The sequence below is a fragment of the Phocoena phocoena genome, chromosome 5 (genome assembly GCF_963924675.1).
Source record: "Phocoena phocoena chromosome 5, mPhoPho1.1, whole genome shotgun sequence".
NCBI classification, from domain to species: domain Eukaryota; kingdom Metazoa; phylum Chordata; class Mammalia; order Artiodactyla; family Phocoenidae; genus Phocoena; species Phocoena phocoena.
The window spans coordinates 65,469,562-65,493,810 of record NC_089223.1 but is presented as its reverse complement, the minus strand read 5'-3'; the positions used below and the strand labels follow the sequence as shown (position 1 = coordinate 65,493,810).

Sequence of the window (24,249 nt, the reverse complement as noted above, 5' to 3'; positions counted from 1 at the left end):
ACTGATCTGACTCAAACTTGTATGTCACACTCCCAATCAAAAAAGTATACATAACTGGACTGAAAGCAAACTAGTGGACTAAAACGGTACTAAATATGCCCTTCGTTTCTTAGTAATAATCTGTTTTAAATATTAATGGGGTATTAAACACCAGCTTACTTTAATTCTACAACTTTTGCTTTCTTTCAAAAACTTTTCAGAAACACATATCCATTCTACAATTGTGTTAGACTGGGACAAATATTTTCCTTAGAAATTTTTTAAAGGAGTATTTCTATACTTTTGTATACAAGATTTGATAAACAATAAAAAATAACCCAAATAAGGCCATTATTAATATCATCTTGATCAAAAATATACAGATTGTAATGCTACTATATTTTGTGATCCTGAGCTCTAGTAACCATTAGATGCATGCATACCATTCAGGGATTTGTCTATTCTAATGAAAATAATTTAATCCTGCCTTACTACTTTTGAAGACAGAAATACCTTCAAAACTTTTTGATACGTCTTCATAATGTTACAGATATTTCTGCTGTAAACAGAGCATTAGGAATTGTATGAGAAAATATGTTAGGGTTCAAAAAGCTATGAAAGAAAATTTACTATTTTAAAATAATGACAATAAATTTAAAAAGCAAGAAAAATAATACAAAGAGGGTGCTTGCTAGAACAGATAAGTAGAGCCTTACAAAGGTCTTTTTCTATATTAAGGAATTAATAAATAAAGGACTGTGTGTACCTTGGTGGTAAAATAAAAAAGGCTGGCCACTTTTTATGCTAAGTTCAAATGTATTTTTTTGATAATACAAAAAAGTAATCCTTGAAAATCAGAATACATAACATAAAAGAGCACAATAACTTAAGTATTAAACATCTGTATGAAATAACTGTTGCAAAGTCTGACAAAAATGCACACTTAGAACATGCGGTTATTTAAAAAAACAAAAACGGAAAAAAACACCACACGATTCTGTAGAACCAATGTTATGTCACCACCAGGAGAGCACCAAGCAAGGCACCATTGGAAAGACAACATACTTGGAAAGTCTCTATAAATAAAGTAAATGCTAATCTGGTCGAAAAATCGGTGTCTTTGGTAAAAATTCTATGAGGATGACCTGTAGAAGGAGAAAAAAAAGTTTTAAAAAGATTTTTTAAAAATTTTATCTTAAAAAAACTTCAGTTATATTCCATCACTTAAAATGATTTTGATAGTGCCTCTGACAGACAGAAGGAGAGTGCATGCATGAATGAATGAGAAAAGGAAGCTACCATTTACTGAGAACTAACTACATACCAAATGTTTCACACTATATGGATCTATTTAATCCCAACAATTTTCTGCGAAGCAAGTATTGTCATACTCTTTTTATAGATGAGAAAACTGATGATCCGAGAAGTGTAACACCATGGATTGTGGAGTCAGTATTTGAACAAAGGACTGTCTTAACTCCAAAGCTTTGCCCTTTCTACTGCCCTATGGTGGCTGTAGCTGACCCAATATTCACTTCCTCAGGCCTCCTCCCTTTTACCTAGAGTTGTTCTCATTTTATTGTACCAGGATATGTGATCTCTAGAAAAAGAGTTGGTCGTCTTTCTCTTAATTTTTTTAAAAACAGTCTTTTCTTTTTAGGTTAGCAAAATTAAAGGTTAAAATTTGTTCCAAAAGACTTTTTACAAGAAAACTAAAGGAAAATCAACAAGTACAAAACACAGTAACACAGAAAGACACAAGTTGACCAGAGCTGATTTTTATTCTAAACTTGGAACTGTCTTAAATTACAATCAATTCTTCCTCTTGTTCCAACTCTTTATGGAATAGATGCTAAATGATGAACTCCTCACTCTTTTTCAGAAACTGTGTCTTGATATGACCTCCAGGTTTGGATACTCTTCTACATTTAGCCATCTGGGCCAGAAACCTTCATTTTCACTCTTCAGTTCTGGCTTTTGATCTGTCTCAATAAAGAAGGTATTTCTATACGTGGCTCCAAAACATTCCTCTCCTAGTTGACTTATCCTTTGGTGTCCCCTGGGCCACTCTCCTGACCTGTTATTTGCCTACAAAATGTTTATTAGCTTCCTATCCAGCTTCTTTATTTGAGCTAGATTCCTCTGTTTCTCAGTTTCCTCATCTATAAAATAAAGGGATTGGAGAGATGACAAGATTCTTTGTAGCTCTAAAATTTGATGATTAAATTACATTTTACAGTATATACTACATAATGAATAATAAAAGCTATTTTTGACTATACTTGAATTATTACTAGTTTTTAAAGAATAGATCTTACAAACTTTTCCCTTCAGAAGCCACACATAAAAATTAACCACTCGTCTCATTTCTTCTAGATCATACTGCTCTGCCATATCTCAATAAAAAAAAGTTGGTATTTTTCATAGATTTACTCCAATATTCAAAATATAATCGAGGAGAATTACTTCCCTTTAACTAACAAATGAAATTTCTGTAAGTTAAATAAAATCTGAGGTCAAATAGATATATATGGTAGATTATTCACTATCTTAACTTTTCAAAACTATTTTTAGGGGGTTTTTTAAATTATGTTTTTCCCCCATTCAACTATCACAAACATATACATATACATACACATATACACACACACTCTCTCTCTCCAAGAAAACTTAGAAAAATACATTTTTTAAGCAATTTTTTTTAAACTACTCTTCTTAGTAGAGTGTTTATCTAAAAAAATCTAAAAACTATTTTACAAACACAGCACATAAGTTCAGAATGTTTTGGAAGGTTAAATTATTTTGTTTTAATTAATAATAGATCATAAACATGAATATAATACGCATATTTTATGAATGAATGACATTCTTATAGTTCTATCTGGAAATAACCGTATTGGGAATAACTTTTATGTTTTGCTTTCCAAAGTAAATTTAGAAATGTGCAAAATAAATAAATAAAAAGCTCCATTTTAAGCTTAGTGTTTGGGTTTATAAATATAGCAAATATTCTTTTCACAAAATCCTTTAAATCTCTTACATATCCATCCCTCCTCGCAAAATACATAAACTCTCTCACCATCTATGATGAAAATATAAGACTAGCATATTCATAGGTCAATCTCAAAACAAGTTATTTGAATGTGCTTTTATTATTATAAAGAAGTATCGAGTGCCTTTTTATCATCATAAATTAACATGCTTAATATAATAGATAATGATAAAATCTACATTATTTGGTTCACTGAATAGAGATATTCTATGAAAGAAGAGACATTTTAAAGATATCTTTTATGTTCAAGGCTAGAAATGGGATTTGATTGTGTGCTAATGAAAGAGAAAATGCTACAGAGAAAAAAATTTTATGATAATTTCCAACTATTTCCAGTATCTAAGCACTGTTTTCATCCATCTTTTATACACACATACACACACACACACACACACACACACACACACACACACACAAATCTATGATGTCTATACTGTTTCAAAGAATAGACAAAATTTGTCAGAAATGATGTGTAAGATAGTTAACTCTTCCTCAGGTCTTTTTATTTTTGTATATTACCTTTCCATATTCTAAATAAAACACCCAAGCTCGAGGGAGAATAAAGATTCATAATTTTCTATAGTATTCTGAACTTTTCAAAAGGAGAAAAACTGTTCAAGTAAATCAAGCAGTCAGTAAATTAAATCCCATTCTAAGCTCTAAAATTCATTGTATATACATGCCCATTAGACATCGTTTAAAGAATAAACACAGGATGAGCAACATCTCATCTCCTGTTTACTTTTAAGATAATTTTTACAAAATAATATTCCAATAACACTTTAAAAGACTCTTTAAAGGCCACTGAGGTATGGGCAGTTAAAATCTATAAAGGCTAAAGGTTTCTTAAGCTCCAGCGGCTTGACTGAAAGGTTTTCTTCCATACTTGGAAATCTGATTAGCATTATATAAAAAAGCCATATCTGACTTGCTGCGTAACCAAAGTTGTGGTTATTCTTTATACAGCATCTAAAATTTCACACTCCATCAACACATGTTCAGCCTATTTTATCTTGGCAATTAATTTATTATTTTTCAGAACACAGTGAAGCCTTGTTTTCAAGTCATTCATAACTTTATAAATCAGTCTTGCACATGAAACCATGCATCTGTGAACCGTAGAAAATCCTTGCACTCAGGAGATTAAGCTCCTGACACCTTTGCTGATTAATAATCATGGAAAGAATAAGATCAGAAGCAAAATAAATGATCATTTAATAGAGAAACTCACAAAACAGCCCTTTAACTTACATATTCCATCATGTTATTCGTTTCACATTTCCTTTTGCTCAGTCTCCAGTGCAAGCACAGCTAGACAAGAAGGAGAGTAAAAGAAGAAAAATGAGCTCTATTTTATTGCAGCACACAGACTAACCCATTTGTCCACCTTTCATATTTTTAGTTCAACAAAAGCATCTGTTTCCATACTGTGCAATTCAGACCCCAACGGGACGAAGCTGCTCCCTGTGGTACTCACCTTGTGGTATAACCTATTGTTTTCCCATTCTAATAACTTCTCAATCGATCTTCGTGTCTGGAAGACAAATGAGAAAAAAGTTTACTCTTGACTGGTCTTAGAAAAACTTTGTTTTGCAGCTGCTTTTTGTGTGAAAAGGAAAGAGGTATAAGACAGTGACTGAGTATAGGGTGGTCTATAACGCTATCAATATTCAAGCACTAACTTGTAGCCTGAACAGAAATAGTACTTTGTTTTGATAAAGATATGGTTTTGTTTTTTGACATTGTATTTTTTAACTGTTTCGAACTTACTAGCCTCTGATTAAAACTATCAAAGTCTAAACAGCTAATGTTATCTACCAAATGACACAAATTTAAATCCCCATTTCTTTCAAAAATATTGTAATACTTAAGTAGTAAAACAAGAATACCTTAATATATATATTTTAAAACCAAGGTTATTTGCACATTAGTTAACGAAAAGGGCCTTTATAGTAAATTTTAAAAGGAAATAATTAAAGGTTAAAAAAATCCATTTGCTAACAAATCAAACTAATTTTTACCTCATACTTAAACATAATGTCCAAATTTAAAAGCTAGTTTATTATTCCACAGATAAAGATTTTCCAACAGAGGCAAAACTGCATTTAAACCAATCATTTTTGTTGGTTTTCAAACAAAACTGGTTTTACTTGAAAATCAAACTATTCAATACTACTGTTAAAGGAATCAACTAAGAAATTTATATTTAAGACCACTTGATTTTTGCAATATATACTATGCAGCATGAAATGTTTCTTGCTTAGGAGGAAAAAAGGGGAGGATAATTCATGGTGCCAGGTGTTAGGATGAGACTGACACAGCTGCAGGTGCAAACAGGACAGTGCTGCCACAAGAAGCAACTGCAACTTGCTGCAGCTGCAGCTTCCTTGCAAGGAAAGGAAAAAAGCATACAGCTCCATTAATGTGGCACAACTAAATAAGTACTAATCATCAAATATGAAAATCTTCATGTCAAACAAGGATGAGCTAGGTGAAAAACTGTTAGGATCAAGCTGGTTTTGAATACTTGAATGTTACATAATAAAATGTTTAATATTTAAAGTACCTACTATAATCTAGTTACCATATTACCTCTTAGCATGTTAAACATGCTAAAGACACACCACAGTCACAGAGGTGCCAATTATAATTCATAACTACTACTTACTGCCTTACATTTTCTAAGCTTATGTCATAAAAATCAGAAAATCAACTAACTCCCTGGATAATAATATGCCAATGACTAATTTATTACATTACTTTTTTTGAACAGTTTTTTGGCAAGAATTTTAAAGGAAAAAAGTGCCCTTGTTAACAATGATCAGCAAACCTCACTTGTTTCTTTGTAAAGATAGCCTTTTAGAGGCAGCTCTCCTTTTAAATGAAAATAGGGCAGCAGTTATGGTCACACTTTTTGTTAATTTAGTTGCCAGTCAGCCCCAAATCAAAAGAAAATAAGGCTGCAGAGTGTAATTAACATTCAGTTCAGTCGTTTTGTCCCTTGTCTAGCCCCCAAGCTTTGTTAAAATTGCCATCTGAATGCTGAAGGCTGTAGGGAAATCGATTTGATTCTAATCGCACCATGAAAAGAACATGATCTAACTGCTTTCAGCCCTCCGTAAATCTGTACTAGGTCTTTAGCACAATGCAACTTCCAATTTAAAAAGCACTGAATGTCTCGTCAATGACTTTGTGAAGAAAAAAGAACAAGGAGCAGACATAAAAATTCCAATAGTTGTTTAAGCATTAAAGTTCATTTGCATCACAGCGAACCTGAAAAGGGCTGACCTCTCAAACCGCCTCTCAGGTCTATGAAGTTGTAGCCTTGACAAGCTCACATTGACAGAGCTCATTGACTCTGAAAGGCTACTCTATCAATGGTGAAAAATGGCAATAGGTTCTACTCTGAGCAGGCATCTGCCTGCCCACCCGCTGCTAAACCAATGGCAAAACCGATTCAAAACCTGAATCTACCTTGTAATCTTCCTTTCTAGGACCTTTTAATAATAGATTAAGATTACTATACAATCTGAGGTTTTACTTTTTACTGATGGTTTAAAAAGGGGGCAGGGGGTATGAAAGAAGTAAGGTGGGGAGAACAAGCTTTCCAAGTCTCTTGTTTCATATTAATGTATAAAAATTAAAAGTTTGACATTACAATCTGCAAATATTCATTACTCACAGAAAAAAGGGCAGTTACCACAATCATCGTTTCATCACAAATTTAAACCCATACTATATTATAACAAGAACACATCTCATTATGAATGGATCTCATGGTGTATATGATACATACACACACACATAAATTTAGAAGCTTAAATACTTACTTTAAATAAATCAACTACCAGTATTTGAATAAAAGGTAATTATAAAGTATGAACCTTAAATTCCAAAATATTCATGTAGGAATTCTGAATTTATCCTTTGCCTCTAATTGGAAGTTTAATGACAAGGTTTGATGATATAATAATTATATCTTACAATATTTAAGAATTCTAAACCAAACAAACGGTGGTATGCCATATTCTAAGTAAGCATCTAAATATAAAATATTTTTACACACTTCACAGTCTGGAGTAATAGCTGTGAATTAGCACCATCTAATCTTGCTATGAGACTTCTTTCCTGCTTGACAGGTGAAAAAAAAGCACTTGCACGTGCAGCTTAATTAATCGCTGCACTTGACATCTCAATGATTTACAGTGAGGAGCAGGTGAGAACATACAAAACCAGAAAGGAACCCTTCATCTGAGTGGAACATTTCTAGCACACTAAGGTGACAAGTATATAGATTGTAACAGTCATTAAAAAAAAAAGAAAGAAAAGAAAGAAAAGAAACTGTGCCACAAATTATTTGTTAGTAACAACAAAAGCTCAAATTAAATGGGGGGAAAAAAAGCTTTAACTACTGAGAATGTTTAATACTTTGCAATTATTTTAGTTAACAAAATCAAAATATATTTTCACAATTAAATACAATACCAATTTGGCAGATATTGAAAAAATATGACACTTCAGCATTTATAAAAGCTATTTAAAGCCTTTAAACATGAAAAGAAAGTACCTTATTATTGCAGTAATCTAGAAATAAAAGTTAAGAGTTTATGTCCACAGGGTGGTCAGATAGCTATTTCTAATGAAATATAAGATTTAACATTGCCAAACTCTGTAATTACTACTGGACGAACAAACTTAACCATATAAAAATCTGTCCTTGATTTTTAAAGTTGGTATCGATCACCAAACTCAACATAAATTAAAGCAAACTAATATGCATCAGAAAAAAAACAGTACGTATAAGGTCTGTCAACATGAAGTACCAAAATAAAATATCATCTTTCGGTATTCTAGGCCAGTGGATCTAAAAATAAGTCATCTTAATTTTCTTAAAAGAATTTGGTGCTTGTGAAAAGCACCAGACTGACAGTCATGGGAACTAAAAATCTTCTATTTAACTGAAAGAACAGGGGAAAGGGCAGTGCAGGCTTCAGTGCAAGCTTCCCTACAGTGGGCCTTAATCCTTTTCAGTGCTCACACCCTGGGGGCGAGAGGACAGGTTAGTGGTTCTTAACCAATGAATCCTCAGTCCTTCTGCATAAGATGATCAATAAGAAATCTAATTTTATCATGGATTCTTATCCTTAATTAAAAGGACCAAGACCATCAACTCATACCATGTAATCAAAACAAGTTTTTTATGAGAATAACATGTCAACTAACCTGGTTGGAAAAAGGACTGCTCCAAGCATCTGGACTCCTACCCATCTCCCTCATCACAGAGCTCTCACTTTAACTTTTTTTTTTACACATTTCCTCATTTCAGCACCTTGCTAATTATATTTTTCTCACTGGTGAACTAGTTCTGATATAGCTGTTCAGCAATGTTAAAGTAAAAAATAATAGAGGTTTAAAAACATCATTACAATTACAAATAGACTTATTTATTAAATAGACTCAACTTGAGTAGTAAGTAGTAAAACAGGAGGATAGAAATTTTGGCTTCTACTCCTTTGGTTCCTTTACATTTTGGGCAGAATTGTGGAAATAAGTCAAAACATGCCAACTGCAAAAGAGGTAAAATAGCCTGGATAATTCACATAAAAGGCTAATTAAATAATGATGTATCAACAATTAATATTAGGTATGATATAGCCTTATCAATTTCCAAAGAAGCATCTAGAGTAAGATTACAATAGAAAAATACATATGAAACACCTAGATAAAGTTAAGTTACTGCAATTGAAAATCAGGATTTCCTGAAAATTCAAATTTGACTTATTATTAGAAGAAACATTTTTGTAATTTTTTTCTAATATCATACTTTCTAAGGAATATGTTATTATTCCCTATAAACAAATTATGTGCCACTAGATATAAATAAGTCTTTCAGGACAGCAAGAAATCATTTAGAAAATCTTCAATGTATTACTTCTCTACTTTGTTACCACTATTACTTAACAGCATACTCATTACCAACGATTCATTTACTCACAATCAATTGTTTGAAAAAACGGTTTTTCAAAGAAGTAGTTTTCTAGAACTTGCTAATAAAATCAATAGAAATTTCATAGATTTTAAAGTACTTAAAACCAAAGGAAAAACGTTTAATGTGGAAGCTGTAACAAAATTTCTCTGAATTTTTCTCAAAGAAATGGCATTCTTATCAGTCTTTAGAACATAAGATGCTAAGATATGTTAACAAAATGTATAAATAGGGTAGCTCACTAATAACTATTTGTAAAAGTTCAACTACTTAAAATTAAAGCTTATTTGAACAGGATTTATTCATAACATCACAATGTTCAATGTCTTATTTAAAACAAGTTTTAGTTTTAAACTCCTAAGTTTATAATGCATTAATTAAGCTTTAGCTAGAATAATGCTTTGAATGTATTCATAATTTTTTAAACTTTTAAGTATTTTCAAATAAAAACTATACTTATCTTTTGACATCTGTGCAAATTCAAATCATTAAAATAAGTGAAACAATAATGTTCTTAGTTATAAGTCATTAGAAAGAAACCATACAAAATTTTAAATAATTATTTTAACTTAAGAGAAAATTACTTGATTCACCTCTGACTGTTCTGGATTAATATAAATCTTATACTGCAGTTATGTGCAGAAAATTAAATGGCATATCTCAGTATTATGATACATGAAAACTCTATATTCACCAAAAGACAAACTAGAATATGATTAGATTCCTCAAAAGAGTTTTAAACAAATTCCCTTCCTGTACTTAAAGGCTGCTTTTAAAAATTTTATGTGAATATTAACTTTTAAGTAACCTAGATAAACTAAATATCCACTAAAGTATATTCAGAACAAGCCTTTTCATACTGTTTGTTAAAAGTACTATTTTTAGATGAAGATAAACTAAACAACTGCAAATATTTTGTGTATCAAAAATGCCCTTTTAACTTAGTACTGAGCAGTGACTTACAGGTACTAATCTTAAACAAGGTATGCTTAAATACAATTTAATCAAGAGTATATGACTAGGGCTTCCCTGGTGGCGCAGTGGTTAAGAATCCACCTGCCAATGCAGGGGACACGGGTTCGAGCCCTGGTCCGGGAAGATCCCACATGCCTCGGAGCAACTAAGCCCGTGCACCACAACTACCGAGCCTGCGCTCTAGAGCCCGCGAGCCACAACTACTGAAGCCCGAGAGCCTACAGCCCGTGCTCCACAACAAGAGAAGCCACCGCAGTGAGAAGCCCTCACACCCCAATTAAGAGTAGCCCCCGCTCACCGCAACTAGAGAAAGCCCGTGTGCAACAAGAAGACCCAACACAGCCAAAAATAAATAAATAAATTTATATTTAAAAAAAGAGTGTATGACTAGGCTTGTGGTTCTTAACTTTTTAAGGTTATTCTGACTACCTTGTGAATGATGAAAAAAGCATTTATGCACCAATATGTAAAATGTTGCACACAATTTTAAGGGGTTATCCACAAACCTCTGGTAACTTTTCAGAAAATACTGATAACATCAAAAAACTGAAACTGAGTTTCAATTGACAGCAGAAAATTAGAAAAATTATTCATAAGACAAATGAATTTCACTAAGCTAATAGAGTCAAATGTATTACTATCAGGGATTTTTTAAATCTATATAACTACACAAGGAAGAATCACTGGCTAGAACCAACAGGTGGGGTTAAAAAAAAATTACTGATTAATTATAATGGATAACTGGAGAAACAGAAACAAAAAGGAGTAAGGAATAGTATTTGTTGATCCTCACTTTGGATGTGACCCCATGCCATGTGTCTTCCCTTTGTTACCTTATTTAATCTTCACAATAAACCTAGAAGGCAGCTTGTATAACTTTTATTTTACATATGAAAACTGTGTCTTAGTGGGGTTAAGAAACTTAAAGCTACCCTAGGAAATGGTGGAGCTGCGATTTGAAACCGGGATTGTATGGCTTTCAACATCATGCTCTCTCCATTATTCAACAAACTATGAATTTGTAAAGAATTTGTAACTTGTTGAATAACATGTCTATGACACGCAAGGTATCTTAAGCCACTAACTAGGCTATCGGCCTTGAACAGCCAACTTAATCTAAAACTAAATTTTCTCCAGCTCTAAGGTCTAGAAGTACTCATTCTACTTTATTCTTTTTTTTTTTTACTTTATTCTTAAGTCTCAATGAGATTTATCCAAAATGTATTTTGTTTTTGTTTATATCTTGCTTTGTGCAACAAAACATGAATTGAGGTATATTATTATTTTATAGATTAAGTACACAGGCTTAAAGAAGTTAAATAGTTTGCCCAAGGTCACACAACCAGTAAGGGTAATGACAGGATTCAAACTCAGATCTCTGAACTTTAAACCCAACATTCTTTTTACTTGGGATCAGCAAGCATAACTATTTTTACTTGCAACTGAATTAAGAGACATCAATTTATAAATCCTCCCAATCAAGGCAGAAACATAAAATGAATACAATGTCCTTAAAATACGATTTCAATTCCAAACACGAAGAAATTTCAAACAAAATGTTAAAAAACAAGATAGTGATAATCACACCATTCTTTCCTTCCCAACATGCAAAGAACAGCATAATCTTTATGTAAAGCCAAGGTAACTAGAGACTTATATTTCTGTGTAGGATGTCAAACTCAAGCCAACACTCCCATCACAAACAGAAATGGATAAACTGAAGAAGAAAACAAACCCATTATTTTTAAAACATCAGAAAATTCTGGAAGCAACAAGGACTAGATGAAATAAAATCCAGAGAAGGAAAGAGCCCTTTCTAAATCATTTGATGATTATGTACTGGCCATTTTCTTTCTTTGTTGATTAGAGAGGTCAGCTGAGGATTAGGCTTGGCATCAGTGGGACTCTACTAGGGAAAAGGGAAATCAACAGAGTTTTTGTAGGTTGTACAGCCTGGCCCAATGGACTAGAAATTAGATGTACCCTAAAATGCAAAGCCAGTTTTCCCTAGAGACACTACTGAATTCTGGGGCAGCATGGAAGGATGGGGGACCAAGACAAAAAGGCAGAGAAAAATTACTCATAGTCTCCTAGTATTTAGGAGACAAAATTCTGCTAGATGGAGGAGGATCTGCAACAAACTCATGATTGGTCTCCCCCTCAAAACACCTGAACCTGCATAAGGTGGAAAGCTAAACTCAAAATATCCAAAGGATACAACCTCCTGAGGAGAGGAGACAAAGACCTGCCAGGCCTCAATCAAAAGCCTGAGAGGGTCATACCCAAGAAATAGAAAACCAGAGATGGACTGAATCTACTAAACTTGCAACCCAGCCCAACCCAGCTCAATCTCTCATTAGATCAAAGTGATCGTTCTCCTCAAGCTATCTGCCTAATACAGAACAGATGGGACCCTTGATTTTTGAAGATTTTTTCTGGAGTTTCTACTTCATTCTGTTTATAACATCTAGCATAAAATTTAAAACTTTAAGAGTCAGGAAAAAATGACCAATAATCAAAAGAAAAAACCCACAGAAACAGATCCACAGATAATCCAAGTATTGGTATTAGCTGACAGGAATTTAAATTAACTATGATTAGTATGTTCAATTAAATAGAGGGAAAAGATGGACAAAATGGGTGAAAAGATGAAGAATTTCAAAAGAGGACTAGCCTCTATAAAAACATCAAATGGACCTTCTAGAACTGAAAAGTACACTATCTGAAATTAAGAACTCATGGCATGGGGTAACAGCAGACTGGACACTGAAGAAGGCGAGCAAATCTTTCTATAAACCACCACACCAATACTATGTACTAAATATTCAGAGGGAACTGAATGTCAGCCAGCTCTAGGCAAAACACATTTTAAAGGAGTCTAACACATCTTTAAAGTCCCAGTGCCATCTCTGCACATTTAAGACTCAAAGTTTACACTTCTTTCTTGCATATCTTCTTTCATAATGAGAATTTAATTTAGTAACATGTTTTTACTCCAGCTAAAAACAAATCATCAGTGCCATTCACACTAACGGAAGTAATTTATTTAGTTTATGTAAGAATCAGTTTTCTAAGTTTCACGCCTAAAGTATTCTTTAAAATGAAACAGCAATAAATATATTCTTCTGGTCCTAAGAAATTTTTTACATGAGATCCCTTTTCCACAGCAATTGAAGATTTGAAAGAGGTTAAACCTATTTATCCTTATAATGTGGGAGATACTAAAGAAGAGGCAAGAAACTGCAAACTGAACACTTAAGGATAGATGGGTGTTAGAATACCCGACTCTACCTTCAGTGCGAGTCCCTGTCCCCCCTACTTTGCATTAACTCCTTACGTGACATTCTCAGTCTCTCTAAGAGTAAATACACAAGTTTTAAGGAAGGGTGTAATATTATAAAAAGAAAAAACTTTACCAGAAATAATGTGTACTTATTATATAGGGAGTGAGACCCTGATAATTTTTCAAAGACAGGGATGTTGATTTTTGTTTTTATAAAAGTAAAATAGAAGCAAAAGCAATATATCAACCCTTAGTTGTCCAACTGGAACTTTGTATAAAATCTGATTAAAATATACTGTTTTCCTGCATCTTTACCTCCTTTATGGCCTCCTTCCTTTACTGTTAGTTTGTATTTTCAAGAAATACAAATTTGTTTATGGGCTTCCCTGGTGGTGCAGTGGTTGGGAGTCCGCCTGCCGATGCAGGGGACACGGGTTCGTGGCCCGGTCCGGGAAGATCCCACATGCCGCGGAGCAGCTGGGCCCATGAGCCATGGCCGCTGAGCCTGCGCATCCGGAGCCTGTGCTCCGCAACGGGAGAGGCCACAGCAGTGAGAGGCCCACGTACCATCAAAAAAAAAAAGAAATACAAATTTGTTTAAATATTAGGGAAAAAATAATTGGAAAGCTAAATCTGCTGAAAAACTAAAGTATTGCAAAAGCTAATATAAAATGCTTGAACACTGTTACCATTTATAAATCAACTGGATAAACTTATAACACTCAATGGGCCTGAATCTCCTATCTTGTGAAATAATGATCTTTTAAGTTTCTTCCAAACCTCTAAAATGTCCCTGCTTCCAGGTATAAAATTAAATTATGATTAGTAATAAAAAACAGCTTGATTTTGTATCCTTATCAAAGAGTGAAAAAAAAGCATATCTGAGGCTTTAAGCCTGGGGTTCAAATTATGGCCTAGCTTTGTAGACTCTGGGATCTCAAACAGATTACTTAACTTCTGAGCCTCAGTTTTCTCATCCTTAAAATAGGAATAATATGAATGCCTACTCTTGGAATTTGGGGAAGATTGAATGACACAGTACAAGTAAATTGATTAACTCAGTGACCCTGGCATAAAGTGAACACTCAAGATTAGAAGAGAACATTTGGGTTTTGCGATATATATGTGTATCAGATCATCATGTTGTACACTTTAAACTTATGCAATGTTATGTGTCAATTACATCTCAGTAAAGCTGGGGGTGGGGGAAGAATGCATGGGGTAGATCTTACATTAAATGTTCTTGTCACACCTACACACACAAAAAAAGAGGGAGGAAAGGAGTCAATTATTAGAGGTGATGGTTGGGTTTACAGCACCACTTATAATGTTGGTTTCACAGATGTATACTTATCTTGAACATATGAAAGCCCTTATAAATATGTTATATTTATAGAAATAAAGCAATTGGATAGCATTCGTTAAAAAAAGTTAGCACTGGTTTTCCTATACTTTCAATTAATAATAATGATTGTCATAAGACTACATTTAACTCATCATCTCCTTTGTTTACCAGAAACTTTTCAAGATCGCCCTTCACTAAAATTTCATTATGATGTTTTTAAGTTTGTTTTGCTTTCATTACCTGAAACATGTTAGCATTTTTCTTTATCTAATTCTTCATCCAAATGTTCACTGACATTCTCATCTTATGATTCAGAGTTACTGAATACAAATGCTCAAATCCCAAACAGAGTAAATTAGAGTTCTAAAAGTTTTGGGTAACTTTTAATACTGTTAGTATAACTGAGTAAGTATACTTTAAATTCCTCTCATATACAAATATTTGCAGCTCTTTGGTTATGACTGTCCTAGGTTCACTTTCCCTTGTCTTACAAGGCTGCATTCTCACTCAAAACCCTCTACTCTTGACCTCTTCCATTTGCATTTTCCACCCCTTCTATACCCCAACCAAAGTAACTCACAATTATTGGATAACTAAACTTGAGGTTGAGAGAAAAGATATCTAGAAGTAAATCTAAGCATAATACAACTTAAAGTAAAAGAAATACAGTTAAATGAGATACAGGCCTTTTTTTTTTTAATCAAAGTTTCAAAACTAAATAGCAATTATCCAAAAAAAACTCAGAGAAGCCAAAAAAGTAAAAGGAAAACTAAAAAAAAAAAAAAAGAAAGAAAGAAAATATTTTACTAAAATGTTAAATCTTTAGATTTGAAATAAAAATCAATATTGAGAACTTCTTTACTTAGAGCTTGGAAATAGCAATGTTTTGTAGACCTACACAGCTCAATTTTCAAAGGATTACAGATTTTTAGGGCTGGAGAGTACCTAGAGAGATCAGTCAGCCTCTCTTCTTCTGAGATTAAAAGAAAAAGAAGATGTGGGGGGGATGGTGGTGAAAGTCCAGTCTCAGAGAGGTTTTAAGCGACTCTCTCAAAGTCACTCAGCTTCAAACACTGATTTACTATTGTTTATACTTTATCACACTGCTCCTGCAGGAAAAAAAAAAATGTTATTTACTCTAAAAGACAAGATGCTTTTATTTACTTAGGAATCTTATTTTGAATAGTGAGGACTATATCTTCTGAAATGTTACGTTCTTACTACTCAAGAATTTCAAAAGCCAAAAGGTACATTCATTCAGCAAATACTTATTGAACATAAAGTAGACGAGAGGCACTGTGAGAGGCACTGGGGATATAGTAGTTAGCAAGACAGACACTGGGAAGAATAATAATAATAGCAACTGCCGTTAACTAAGCACACACTATAGCCAAAATACTATACTAAGTACTCTACATGCACTTGCTCTAATTTTTAAAACAACACTGCAAAGAAGAGATTAACGCCATCTTAGAGAGGTAAAAACTGAGGTTTAGAGAGAGTGAACTGATCAGTCATTCTGAGTAAGTACCACTTTCCAAACCAGTTCCTCTAGCACCAAAGTGCAGGTCCCAGCTACCACATGTTGCAGCCTATTTCCCTATTCCTAAAGAAATGATTCCCTGATACAGGACGACATACAAATAAAAGTATAAAGGGAATGGAAATATACACTATTTACAACAAATCCATACAGAGAGCACTTTTAGAAAGCCACACAATTTTGGTCATCATATGTAAGAGAGAGATTAAAGCACTAAAAAAAGGAGGTAAGACAACTCATAAGATTAAGAAATTGGTGTATAAACATTCTAAAACTTAAAGAGTTCTTCAGTCAGAGAGGATAATGGCTGAGAGCATATATAAACAAAGTCTATAAAACCACTAAATGTGGGATATTTTATATATATATGCAAAATCTTAGAAGACTGAAACTAATAGTTACTTTAGGATGGAAAACAAGCTAAAACAAAAAATACTGTAACACAATGTACAGTAAAATTATGAAACTTGTTTCCTCAATAAATAAGCCAGGCTGAAAGAAAAACAAGTCATAAAGAGTTCACTTACTTAGACATCAATTTTCAAAACTATAATATTACAATTAAGGCACAATCAAAAAGCAAAGTATAATCACAAGTATCAACGAAAATAAGCTTTTGCAAAGTAAAGGTCATAAGATCCATTTAATGAAGCTGAAGCATTTTATTTGCTTGTAAGCTCCTCAAGCTCTTACAAAGAACAGCAAAAGGCTGAGGTTTTCTGCTTTATTGTCTTCCAAGCACTTATCACTATCTGTAATTACCTCATTGCTTTCTGTCTACTTTTTAAGTCTACAAGAGGAAACATATAACCTCTAAACAGTATCTAAACAGCATCTTAAACAGTACCAAGCCCACAGTGCAGCTTTAGAAATATTAATTGAATTAATAATAAGTAACTTCCAGAGAATGGCATACTAGCAGCATACAGAAGTGGTAGCTAAAACCAGCAATTTCATAAGACACATATGCTTATATTCTAAGAGTATCAACTTTATTCAATAAGTCATTTTAAACATTTTCTATTAAAACAAATATATGTTATGTAATAGAATGTAAAATTCAGATGAGTGCCTGAGATGTAACACAAGACTTCAAACATATTTTGTGATTACAGGTGGCTACTTCATATTTCTAGACCCTAAGGACATATATTTATTGTCTTTTGTTATTAGAGCTACTTCATGAAAAACATGACAAGTACTTACAAACTTAAACTATCTCTGCACTCATCTAGCCAATTCTCCAAATAGACTACGTGCTCTTTGAGTATAGCGTTAATATAAATCTTTCAATCCGCAGCACAGTAGTTATTTGTCAAAACACTTCTATAAAAAGAGGACATTCAGACTTCCATTTTCAGCGGCGATGCAGCAATAGGCACCAGATTTACCCTCTGGCCTGAAACCACCAAAACAAACAAACAAAAACCCAAAATACCCCTCAAAGCATATGAAACTGTTTTCAAGACAATGGACAACAGACAAGGAAAGACCAGAATTCCTGGGAGACAGAGACAAATGAGAAAGGCCCTATGCTTTCCCATGATTACTGATGTCAGAGAGCTTCCAGGCCACAGTGAATGGAGCGAGAGCCCAGACAAAGCCTGGCAACTCCGAGTTAAGGAGACTGAGCTGAGAATCCGAGGAAACCAAGGCAGCTAGAAGCCACAGAACAGAGTACCAGAGAGGAAAGTGCTGCAAAGAACTCCAAAGATCTGCAGATAGTCTCTACTGAGTATTAAGGTGAGTGCTGAGCAGCACATGTGGGTAAGGAAACTACCAAAGGCAGAGCAAAGAACTACTAGAAAGGATTACAGGAAGAGTATCCCAAACTGACAAATATCCAGCACAAAGCCTCTTTCCATGAGCCAGACTAGAGAACATCACAATTAACAAGCTACTGAGTAAAGTAACCAGGAAGGTCTTGCCTCACTAGTGCTCAGCCCTAGACTAAACACTGCTCTGGTTCCTCGAGAAGTTAAGCGCAAACTGTGATATATATGCATAATGGGATATTATTCAACCATAAAAAAGAATGGAGAATTGATACACATTACAACACAGAGGAACCCTGATGAGTGCTCCTAACATTTAAGGAAGAAATAATGCATATTCTGCACAAACTCATCCAGAAAACTGAAGAGGAGGGAACACTTCCCAACCCATTTTGTGAGGCTATCACTACCCCAATGCCAAAATCAGACATTACGAGAAAAGACTACAGAAAAATATCCCTCATGAACACAGATATAAGACTTCTAAACAAACTTATAGTCTATCAAATCCAACAAAAATATTAAAAGAAAAATAGACACGACCAAGTGAGGTTCATTCCAGGAATGCAAGGTTGGTTTAACATCCAAAAATCCAATCAATTCCACATATTTCTAAACTAAAAACGAAAAACCATATAACCACTCTAAAGAAGCAGAAAAGGTATCTGACAAAATCCACCATCTATTCCTGATAAAAACTCTCCACAAACTAGTAGAATAAAACTTACTCAGATGATAAAGGACATCTACAAAACCCTGTCATTAATATGATATGGAATGATGAAAGTGAGAATGCATGCCCCCTAATATCAGGAGCAAGACAAGGACATATGTTCTCACTGCTTCTAATCAGTGTTTTTCTGGAGATTCTAGTCAGTGCAGTTAGAAATAAATAAACAAATTAAATCCAAAGCAAGGAGAAGAAATAGTAAAAATAAGAGCAAAAAGCAGTGAAATTGAAAACAGAAAAATAGAGAAAATCAGGCCTAAAGGAGTCCACTCTCATCACTCCTATTCAACATTTTACTGGAAATCCTACTCAGTGAAAAAAGAGAGAAAGAAATAAAAGGTATACAGATTAGAAATCAAGAAATAAAACAACATGGTTATCCATGTAGAAAATCCCATAGAATGTACAAAAACATTCCTGGAATATAATAATATCACAGGACACAATGTCAATATACAAAAATCAATTGTATTTTTTATGTACCAGCAATGAACAACTGGAAATCAAAAATTTTAAAATACCATTAATAGCACCAAAACCAAAGAAATAAGTACATATAAAGCTAACAAAATATGTGCGTGATCTGTATGCTATGCAAAAAATTACAAAATACTGATGAAAAAGAAATCAAAGAAGACCTAAATAAATAGAGAGGTATGCCACATTAATGGTTTAGAAGACTTGTTGTTAAGATGTCTATTTTCTCCATATTGATCTATAATTTCAATCCATCAAAATCCCAGCATATTTTTTTAGATACAACAATCTGATTCTAAAACATATATGAAAAATGAAAGAAATTAGAATAGCCAAAACAATCCTGAAAAAGAAGAATGAAGTTTGGAAGACTTGCCCTACCTGATTTCCACACTTACTATGAAGCTATAAGGTACTAAACTATATATATATACACACACACACACACACACACACACATATATATATGTATACATATATACACACACAATAGATACTATATATACATATATATAGATGTATCTTGTATATAGTACTTTATAGTTTTATAGTAGGTACTACAGTACTATAGCATATATATATACTATATAGCTATAAAATATTATAAATAAGACCACATGGTATTGAAATCAAGATGGACACATAGAAGTCAATAGAACAGAACAGAGTCCAGAAATAGATCCACAAAAATATGGTTGATTGGCTTTTGACAATGTACCCATACAATGGCAATTTAATGGAAAAAGGATAGTCTTTTCAACAAATCATCCTGGAAAACTTGAAGTCATATGCAAAAAATGAACTTTGATCTACTCACACCTGTACAAATACTGACTCAAAATGGGTGACAGACCTAAAAGTAAAATGTAGAAGAGATCACAGGAGAAAAATGTTGTGACCCTTATTTAGGCAAAGAATTCTTAGATATGACACCAAATGCACAATCAATTTTTTAAAAATTAACAAATTGGACTTAAGCAAAATAAAAAACTTTTGCTCTGCCAAAGACAATAAGAGAATGAAAAGACAATTACAGACTGCAAAAATATATTTGCAAGTTATATATCTGACAAGGGATGTCCTTCAATTGGTGAATGGATAAACAAATTGTGATACATCCATACAATAGAATGCTACTCAGCAATAAAAAAGAATAAACTATTGATACATGAAACAAAATAGATGACTCTAAAATGCACTACCTGAATGAAAGAAGCCAGATTCAAGTGGCTATATACACTGTATACTTCCATTCATACAATATTCTAGAAAAGGCAGAACCATAGGGAAAGAGAACAGATCAGTGTTGCCAGGGTTTAAAAACTGAAGAGGGTGTGACTGCAGTGGGACAGAAAAAGGAAGTTTTTTGAAGTGAAAGAACTGTAATGTATCTTGATTGTGGCAGTAGTTACACAACTCTATGCATTTGTCAAAAATCATAGAACTGTACATCAAAAAGAGAAAATTTTACTGTATATTAAATAATTTTCAAAAATAGGCTAAGGTAATTTTTTTAAAAGGAAAAGGCAGACTTCCCTGGTGGCACACTGGTTGAGAATCCGCCTGCCAGTGCAGGGGACACGGGTTCAAGCCCTAGTCCAGGAAGATCCCACATGCCCCGGAGAAACTAGGCCTGTGCACTACAACTACTGAGCCTACTATAGAGCCCGCGAGCCACAACTACTGAGCCCACACACTTAGAGCCCATGCTCGGCAACAAGAGAAGCCACCACAACGAGAAGTCCGTGCACCACAACGAAGAGTAGCCCCCGCTCGCTGCAACTAGAGAAAGCCTACACATGGCAATGAAGACCCAACACAGCCAAAAAATAAATAAATTTTTTAAAAAATTAAAAGGAAAAGGCAATTTGGAAGATCTAAAAATAATAACGATAGGACAGATTAAAAACCAGGTCTCTGGAACATGGCCAGGTCATGAAAAGGATCACTCATTTGGGGATGGGTTTCAAAGACAAGGCAGAAATCTAGTTATTCAAACTATTAAGTAATGTTAGGAAGGTGAAAACGCTAAGCTGCATATGGAGTATGCCTTTGGTCCTGATTTGCCTTAGAGTGAGACAATTCTAACCGTATAAGACGATTCCACATCACAAACGAGGACAAAGCAGAGGTTCAGAGGGGTTCAGAGGCTGGCAATCAGGCTGGGTTTTAGCTTTTATTTATACTAGTACCTCTAAATCAAGGGTTCTTAACATAGAATACCTAGATAGAATTCCAGCAGTCTGTGAAAGTGGACAGAACAAAAATTCATCTCTAATTTCACTAACCTCTAACTGAAATGTAGTATATTTCCTTAGGCTATGAATGCATGCAACTAACTGTGGTAGTTTAAATAGGACCTGTATATTTATCACTCACAGAAATCACAGATTTTTCCTATAACATCATACTACCATGAGTCCCCTGCTATCTTATTTTGCATGCATTAATAAATATTTATAAATCACACATTTGAGGGGTTTCAGTATTTTAATAACTATGTAATTGGTTTCCTGAATAATCCAATGTATTTGAAAACACATTTAAGATACATTAAACCTTTCCAAACACAAATAAAACATTATTCTAAGAAAGGGTTCATAGGCTTCCCCAAACTATCAAAGGGGTCTATGATAAATAAAAGGTTAAAAATCCCTGCTCCAAATCATCCTGCCCCCATTTTACAAAGCACCCCTTTTTTCAGGGCCTCTAATACTCTTCATACATGCATGAAGGGTCCCTCTCTCCAACTATATAATAGATTAAACCCTCGACAGGGAAATGCACAGTTTTTTAAGCAGTAGTCAAATTTTTTATGCCCACTGGACAGTAGAGTCCATAAAAAATTAAATCATATAAGTACAAGAAAGACCTTATACATAATAATACACAGTTGAATGAAGTGTACTTTCTGAAACTACAGACTGAAATAACCTAAAAAAGTCAATCTACCTTATATCTCAAATAAGAAGGAATTTAATGAAAGCATCTGAAATATGATCTTCTTACTAAGAATTCACGGAGAAGGGTAGGAAGTTTACTTTTGTTTTCTAAATCCTACACTGTGTGCACATTGCAATGTCTTGTTTACTCATTTAAAAAGTAAAAAACAGAATCTCAAAACCTCAAAAAAATAAAAATAACTAGATCACAAAGGTTTCTACAGTAATAAAACTCTCTGATTCCTTGGGTTAAATAACAGCAAATGGCCAACCAAGTAAGATATAGCAGTCACTTAAACAATGGAAATGCCCAAACAGTAGGAGGGAGTGAGAGGCTCTAAACTGTAAGAGCTACAAATTCAACTGTGGATGCAGGTACAACCATATTTTTTTTTCCTTTTAATCTATGGTAGGAAGATGATCTGGTGAGAACTATGGGGGCGGGGGGAAGAAATATTCTTGGAATATAAAAAAGTAAATATTACAGTAAATATTACAATAGTAATTTTATTATGAAGGCAATATCTACTTCCTATTAATAAAATGCACTAGTTAAATATTTTTCCAGTAGAAATATACATCTTATTATGTAAAACAAAAAAGGACAAATAAAATTTGCTTTTCCATATTTCCTATCATTCGATGACAAAATGAAATGTAGCCACACAAAACTATACACTCAATTTCAATGTAATAGTATTTCATTTTTATACATTTAATTACCACAATTTTTTAAAGCTTTTTAACAAAAACATAACACATTCAATCTATACTAATTTGCCTTATCTCTACCCACATCTTGAAAATTTTTTATTATAAGCGGTCAAAATTATTACACTTTAGATCATTTTTTCAGATTACAGGATTACTATGTACTCATCACAGGAAACTTGTAAAATAACAAAAAAAAATTCTTTGAATAAAAAAAGAAAACAGAATTCCCCATAATTTCACCAAATAAAAATAAGCACTATTACCATTTTATTTCTTCTATGGGTACTATCTTACATTTCAGTAATAATGCTATTAATCAACATATATTAGACTCTTGCTCTGAGCTGTTCAACTAAAAGCTTTACAAACACTATTTTATTTTATCCTTACAACAGTCCTATTCAAGTAAGGAGGTAAATATTGCCATTTTACAAATATGTCAACTACAGTTTAAAGAGGTTAGGAAGGGACTTTCCTGGTGGCGCAGTGGTTAAGAATCCACCTGCCAATGCAGGGGACATGGGTTCGAGCCCTGGTCCGGGAAGATCCCGCATGCCACAGAGCAACTAAGCCCATGCGCCACAACTACTGAGCCTGCGCTCTAGAGCCCGTGCGCCACAACTACTGAGCCTGTGCTCTAGAGCCTGCGTGCCACAACTACTGAAGCCTGCGTGCCTAAAGCCCATGCTCTGCAACAAGAGAAAGCCACCACAATGAGAAGCCCGAGCTTCACAACAAAGAGTAGCCCCAGCTCACCACGACTAGAGAAAGCCTGCACACAGCAACAAAGACCCAATGCAGCAATAAATAAACAAACAAACAAATAAATAAACAGGTTAGGAAACATGCCTAGAAGGTCAGAGATAAGTGGCAGACCTGAACCCAAATTTTCAATTACCACCATGAATGTATACATAGAGAACACTATATTCTACCCTAACGTAATGTCCTATGTCATAAAAATTATAATTTTCAGATTGCTATTTAATATAACAGCATGTGGACGTAACTTAATCACTCCTCTATTGGATCAAGTTATTTCTGTATAGTATTCAGAATAGTGTGACGCATTCAATACAAAAAATAAAAACTAGGTAAATGCAAGATTTGGCTTGTCAACTTCTATATTTAAATTAAAATATATAATTCAACTTACTCTTTTACTGAGGCAAATAACTGGCCACATACTGCAGCCTAGTGTGCAGCAGCAACAAAGGCAGCCACAAAGTAGCCAACGTACATTAACAGGAAGGTTCTTCTTAAGACAACTGTTAACTCTGTTGATGCTGGCTTTAAATTCTTCAGGAGCTACCTAAAGAAAAATTTTAAGAAATAACAACACTGCAGTATTAATGTCAATAAACATGTCTCATTAGCATAAATTTTTCTAATTTGTTAGGAAAAGACTTTAGTTTTTAGGCATATAAATAATACCTAAATAATTGACA

At 33.6% G+C, this 24,249-nt stretch overlaps 1 protein-coding gene across 1 annotated transcript in view; it reads right to left on the bottom strand.

The window, feature by feature from the left end:
* Positions 1 to 775: 775 nt before the first annotated feature.
* CHIC2 (cysteine rich hydrophobic domain 2) overlaps positions 776 to 24,249 on the bottom strand; it is a 46,342-nt gene continuing 22,868 nt past the window's right edge. Inside the window, exons 3-6 of the mRNA XM_065877789.1 lie at positions 23,958 to 24,113; positions 4,509 to 4,565; positions 4,283 to 4,342; positions 776 to 1,124 (exon numbers count right to left, since the gene is read on the bottom strand). Of these exons, the coding sequence (XP_065733861.1) occupies positions 1,074 to 1,124; positions 4,283 to 4,342; positions 4,509 to 4,565; positions 23,958 to 24,113 (324 nt within the window). The 3' untranslated portion in view covers positions 776 to 1,073. The remainder of the gene's footprint in view (positions 1,125 to 4,282; positions 4,343 to 4,508; positions 4,566 to 23,957; positions 24,114 to 24,249) is intronic.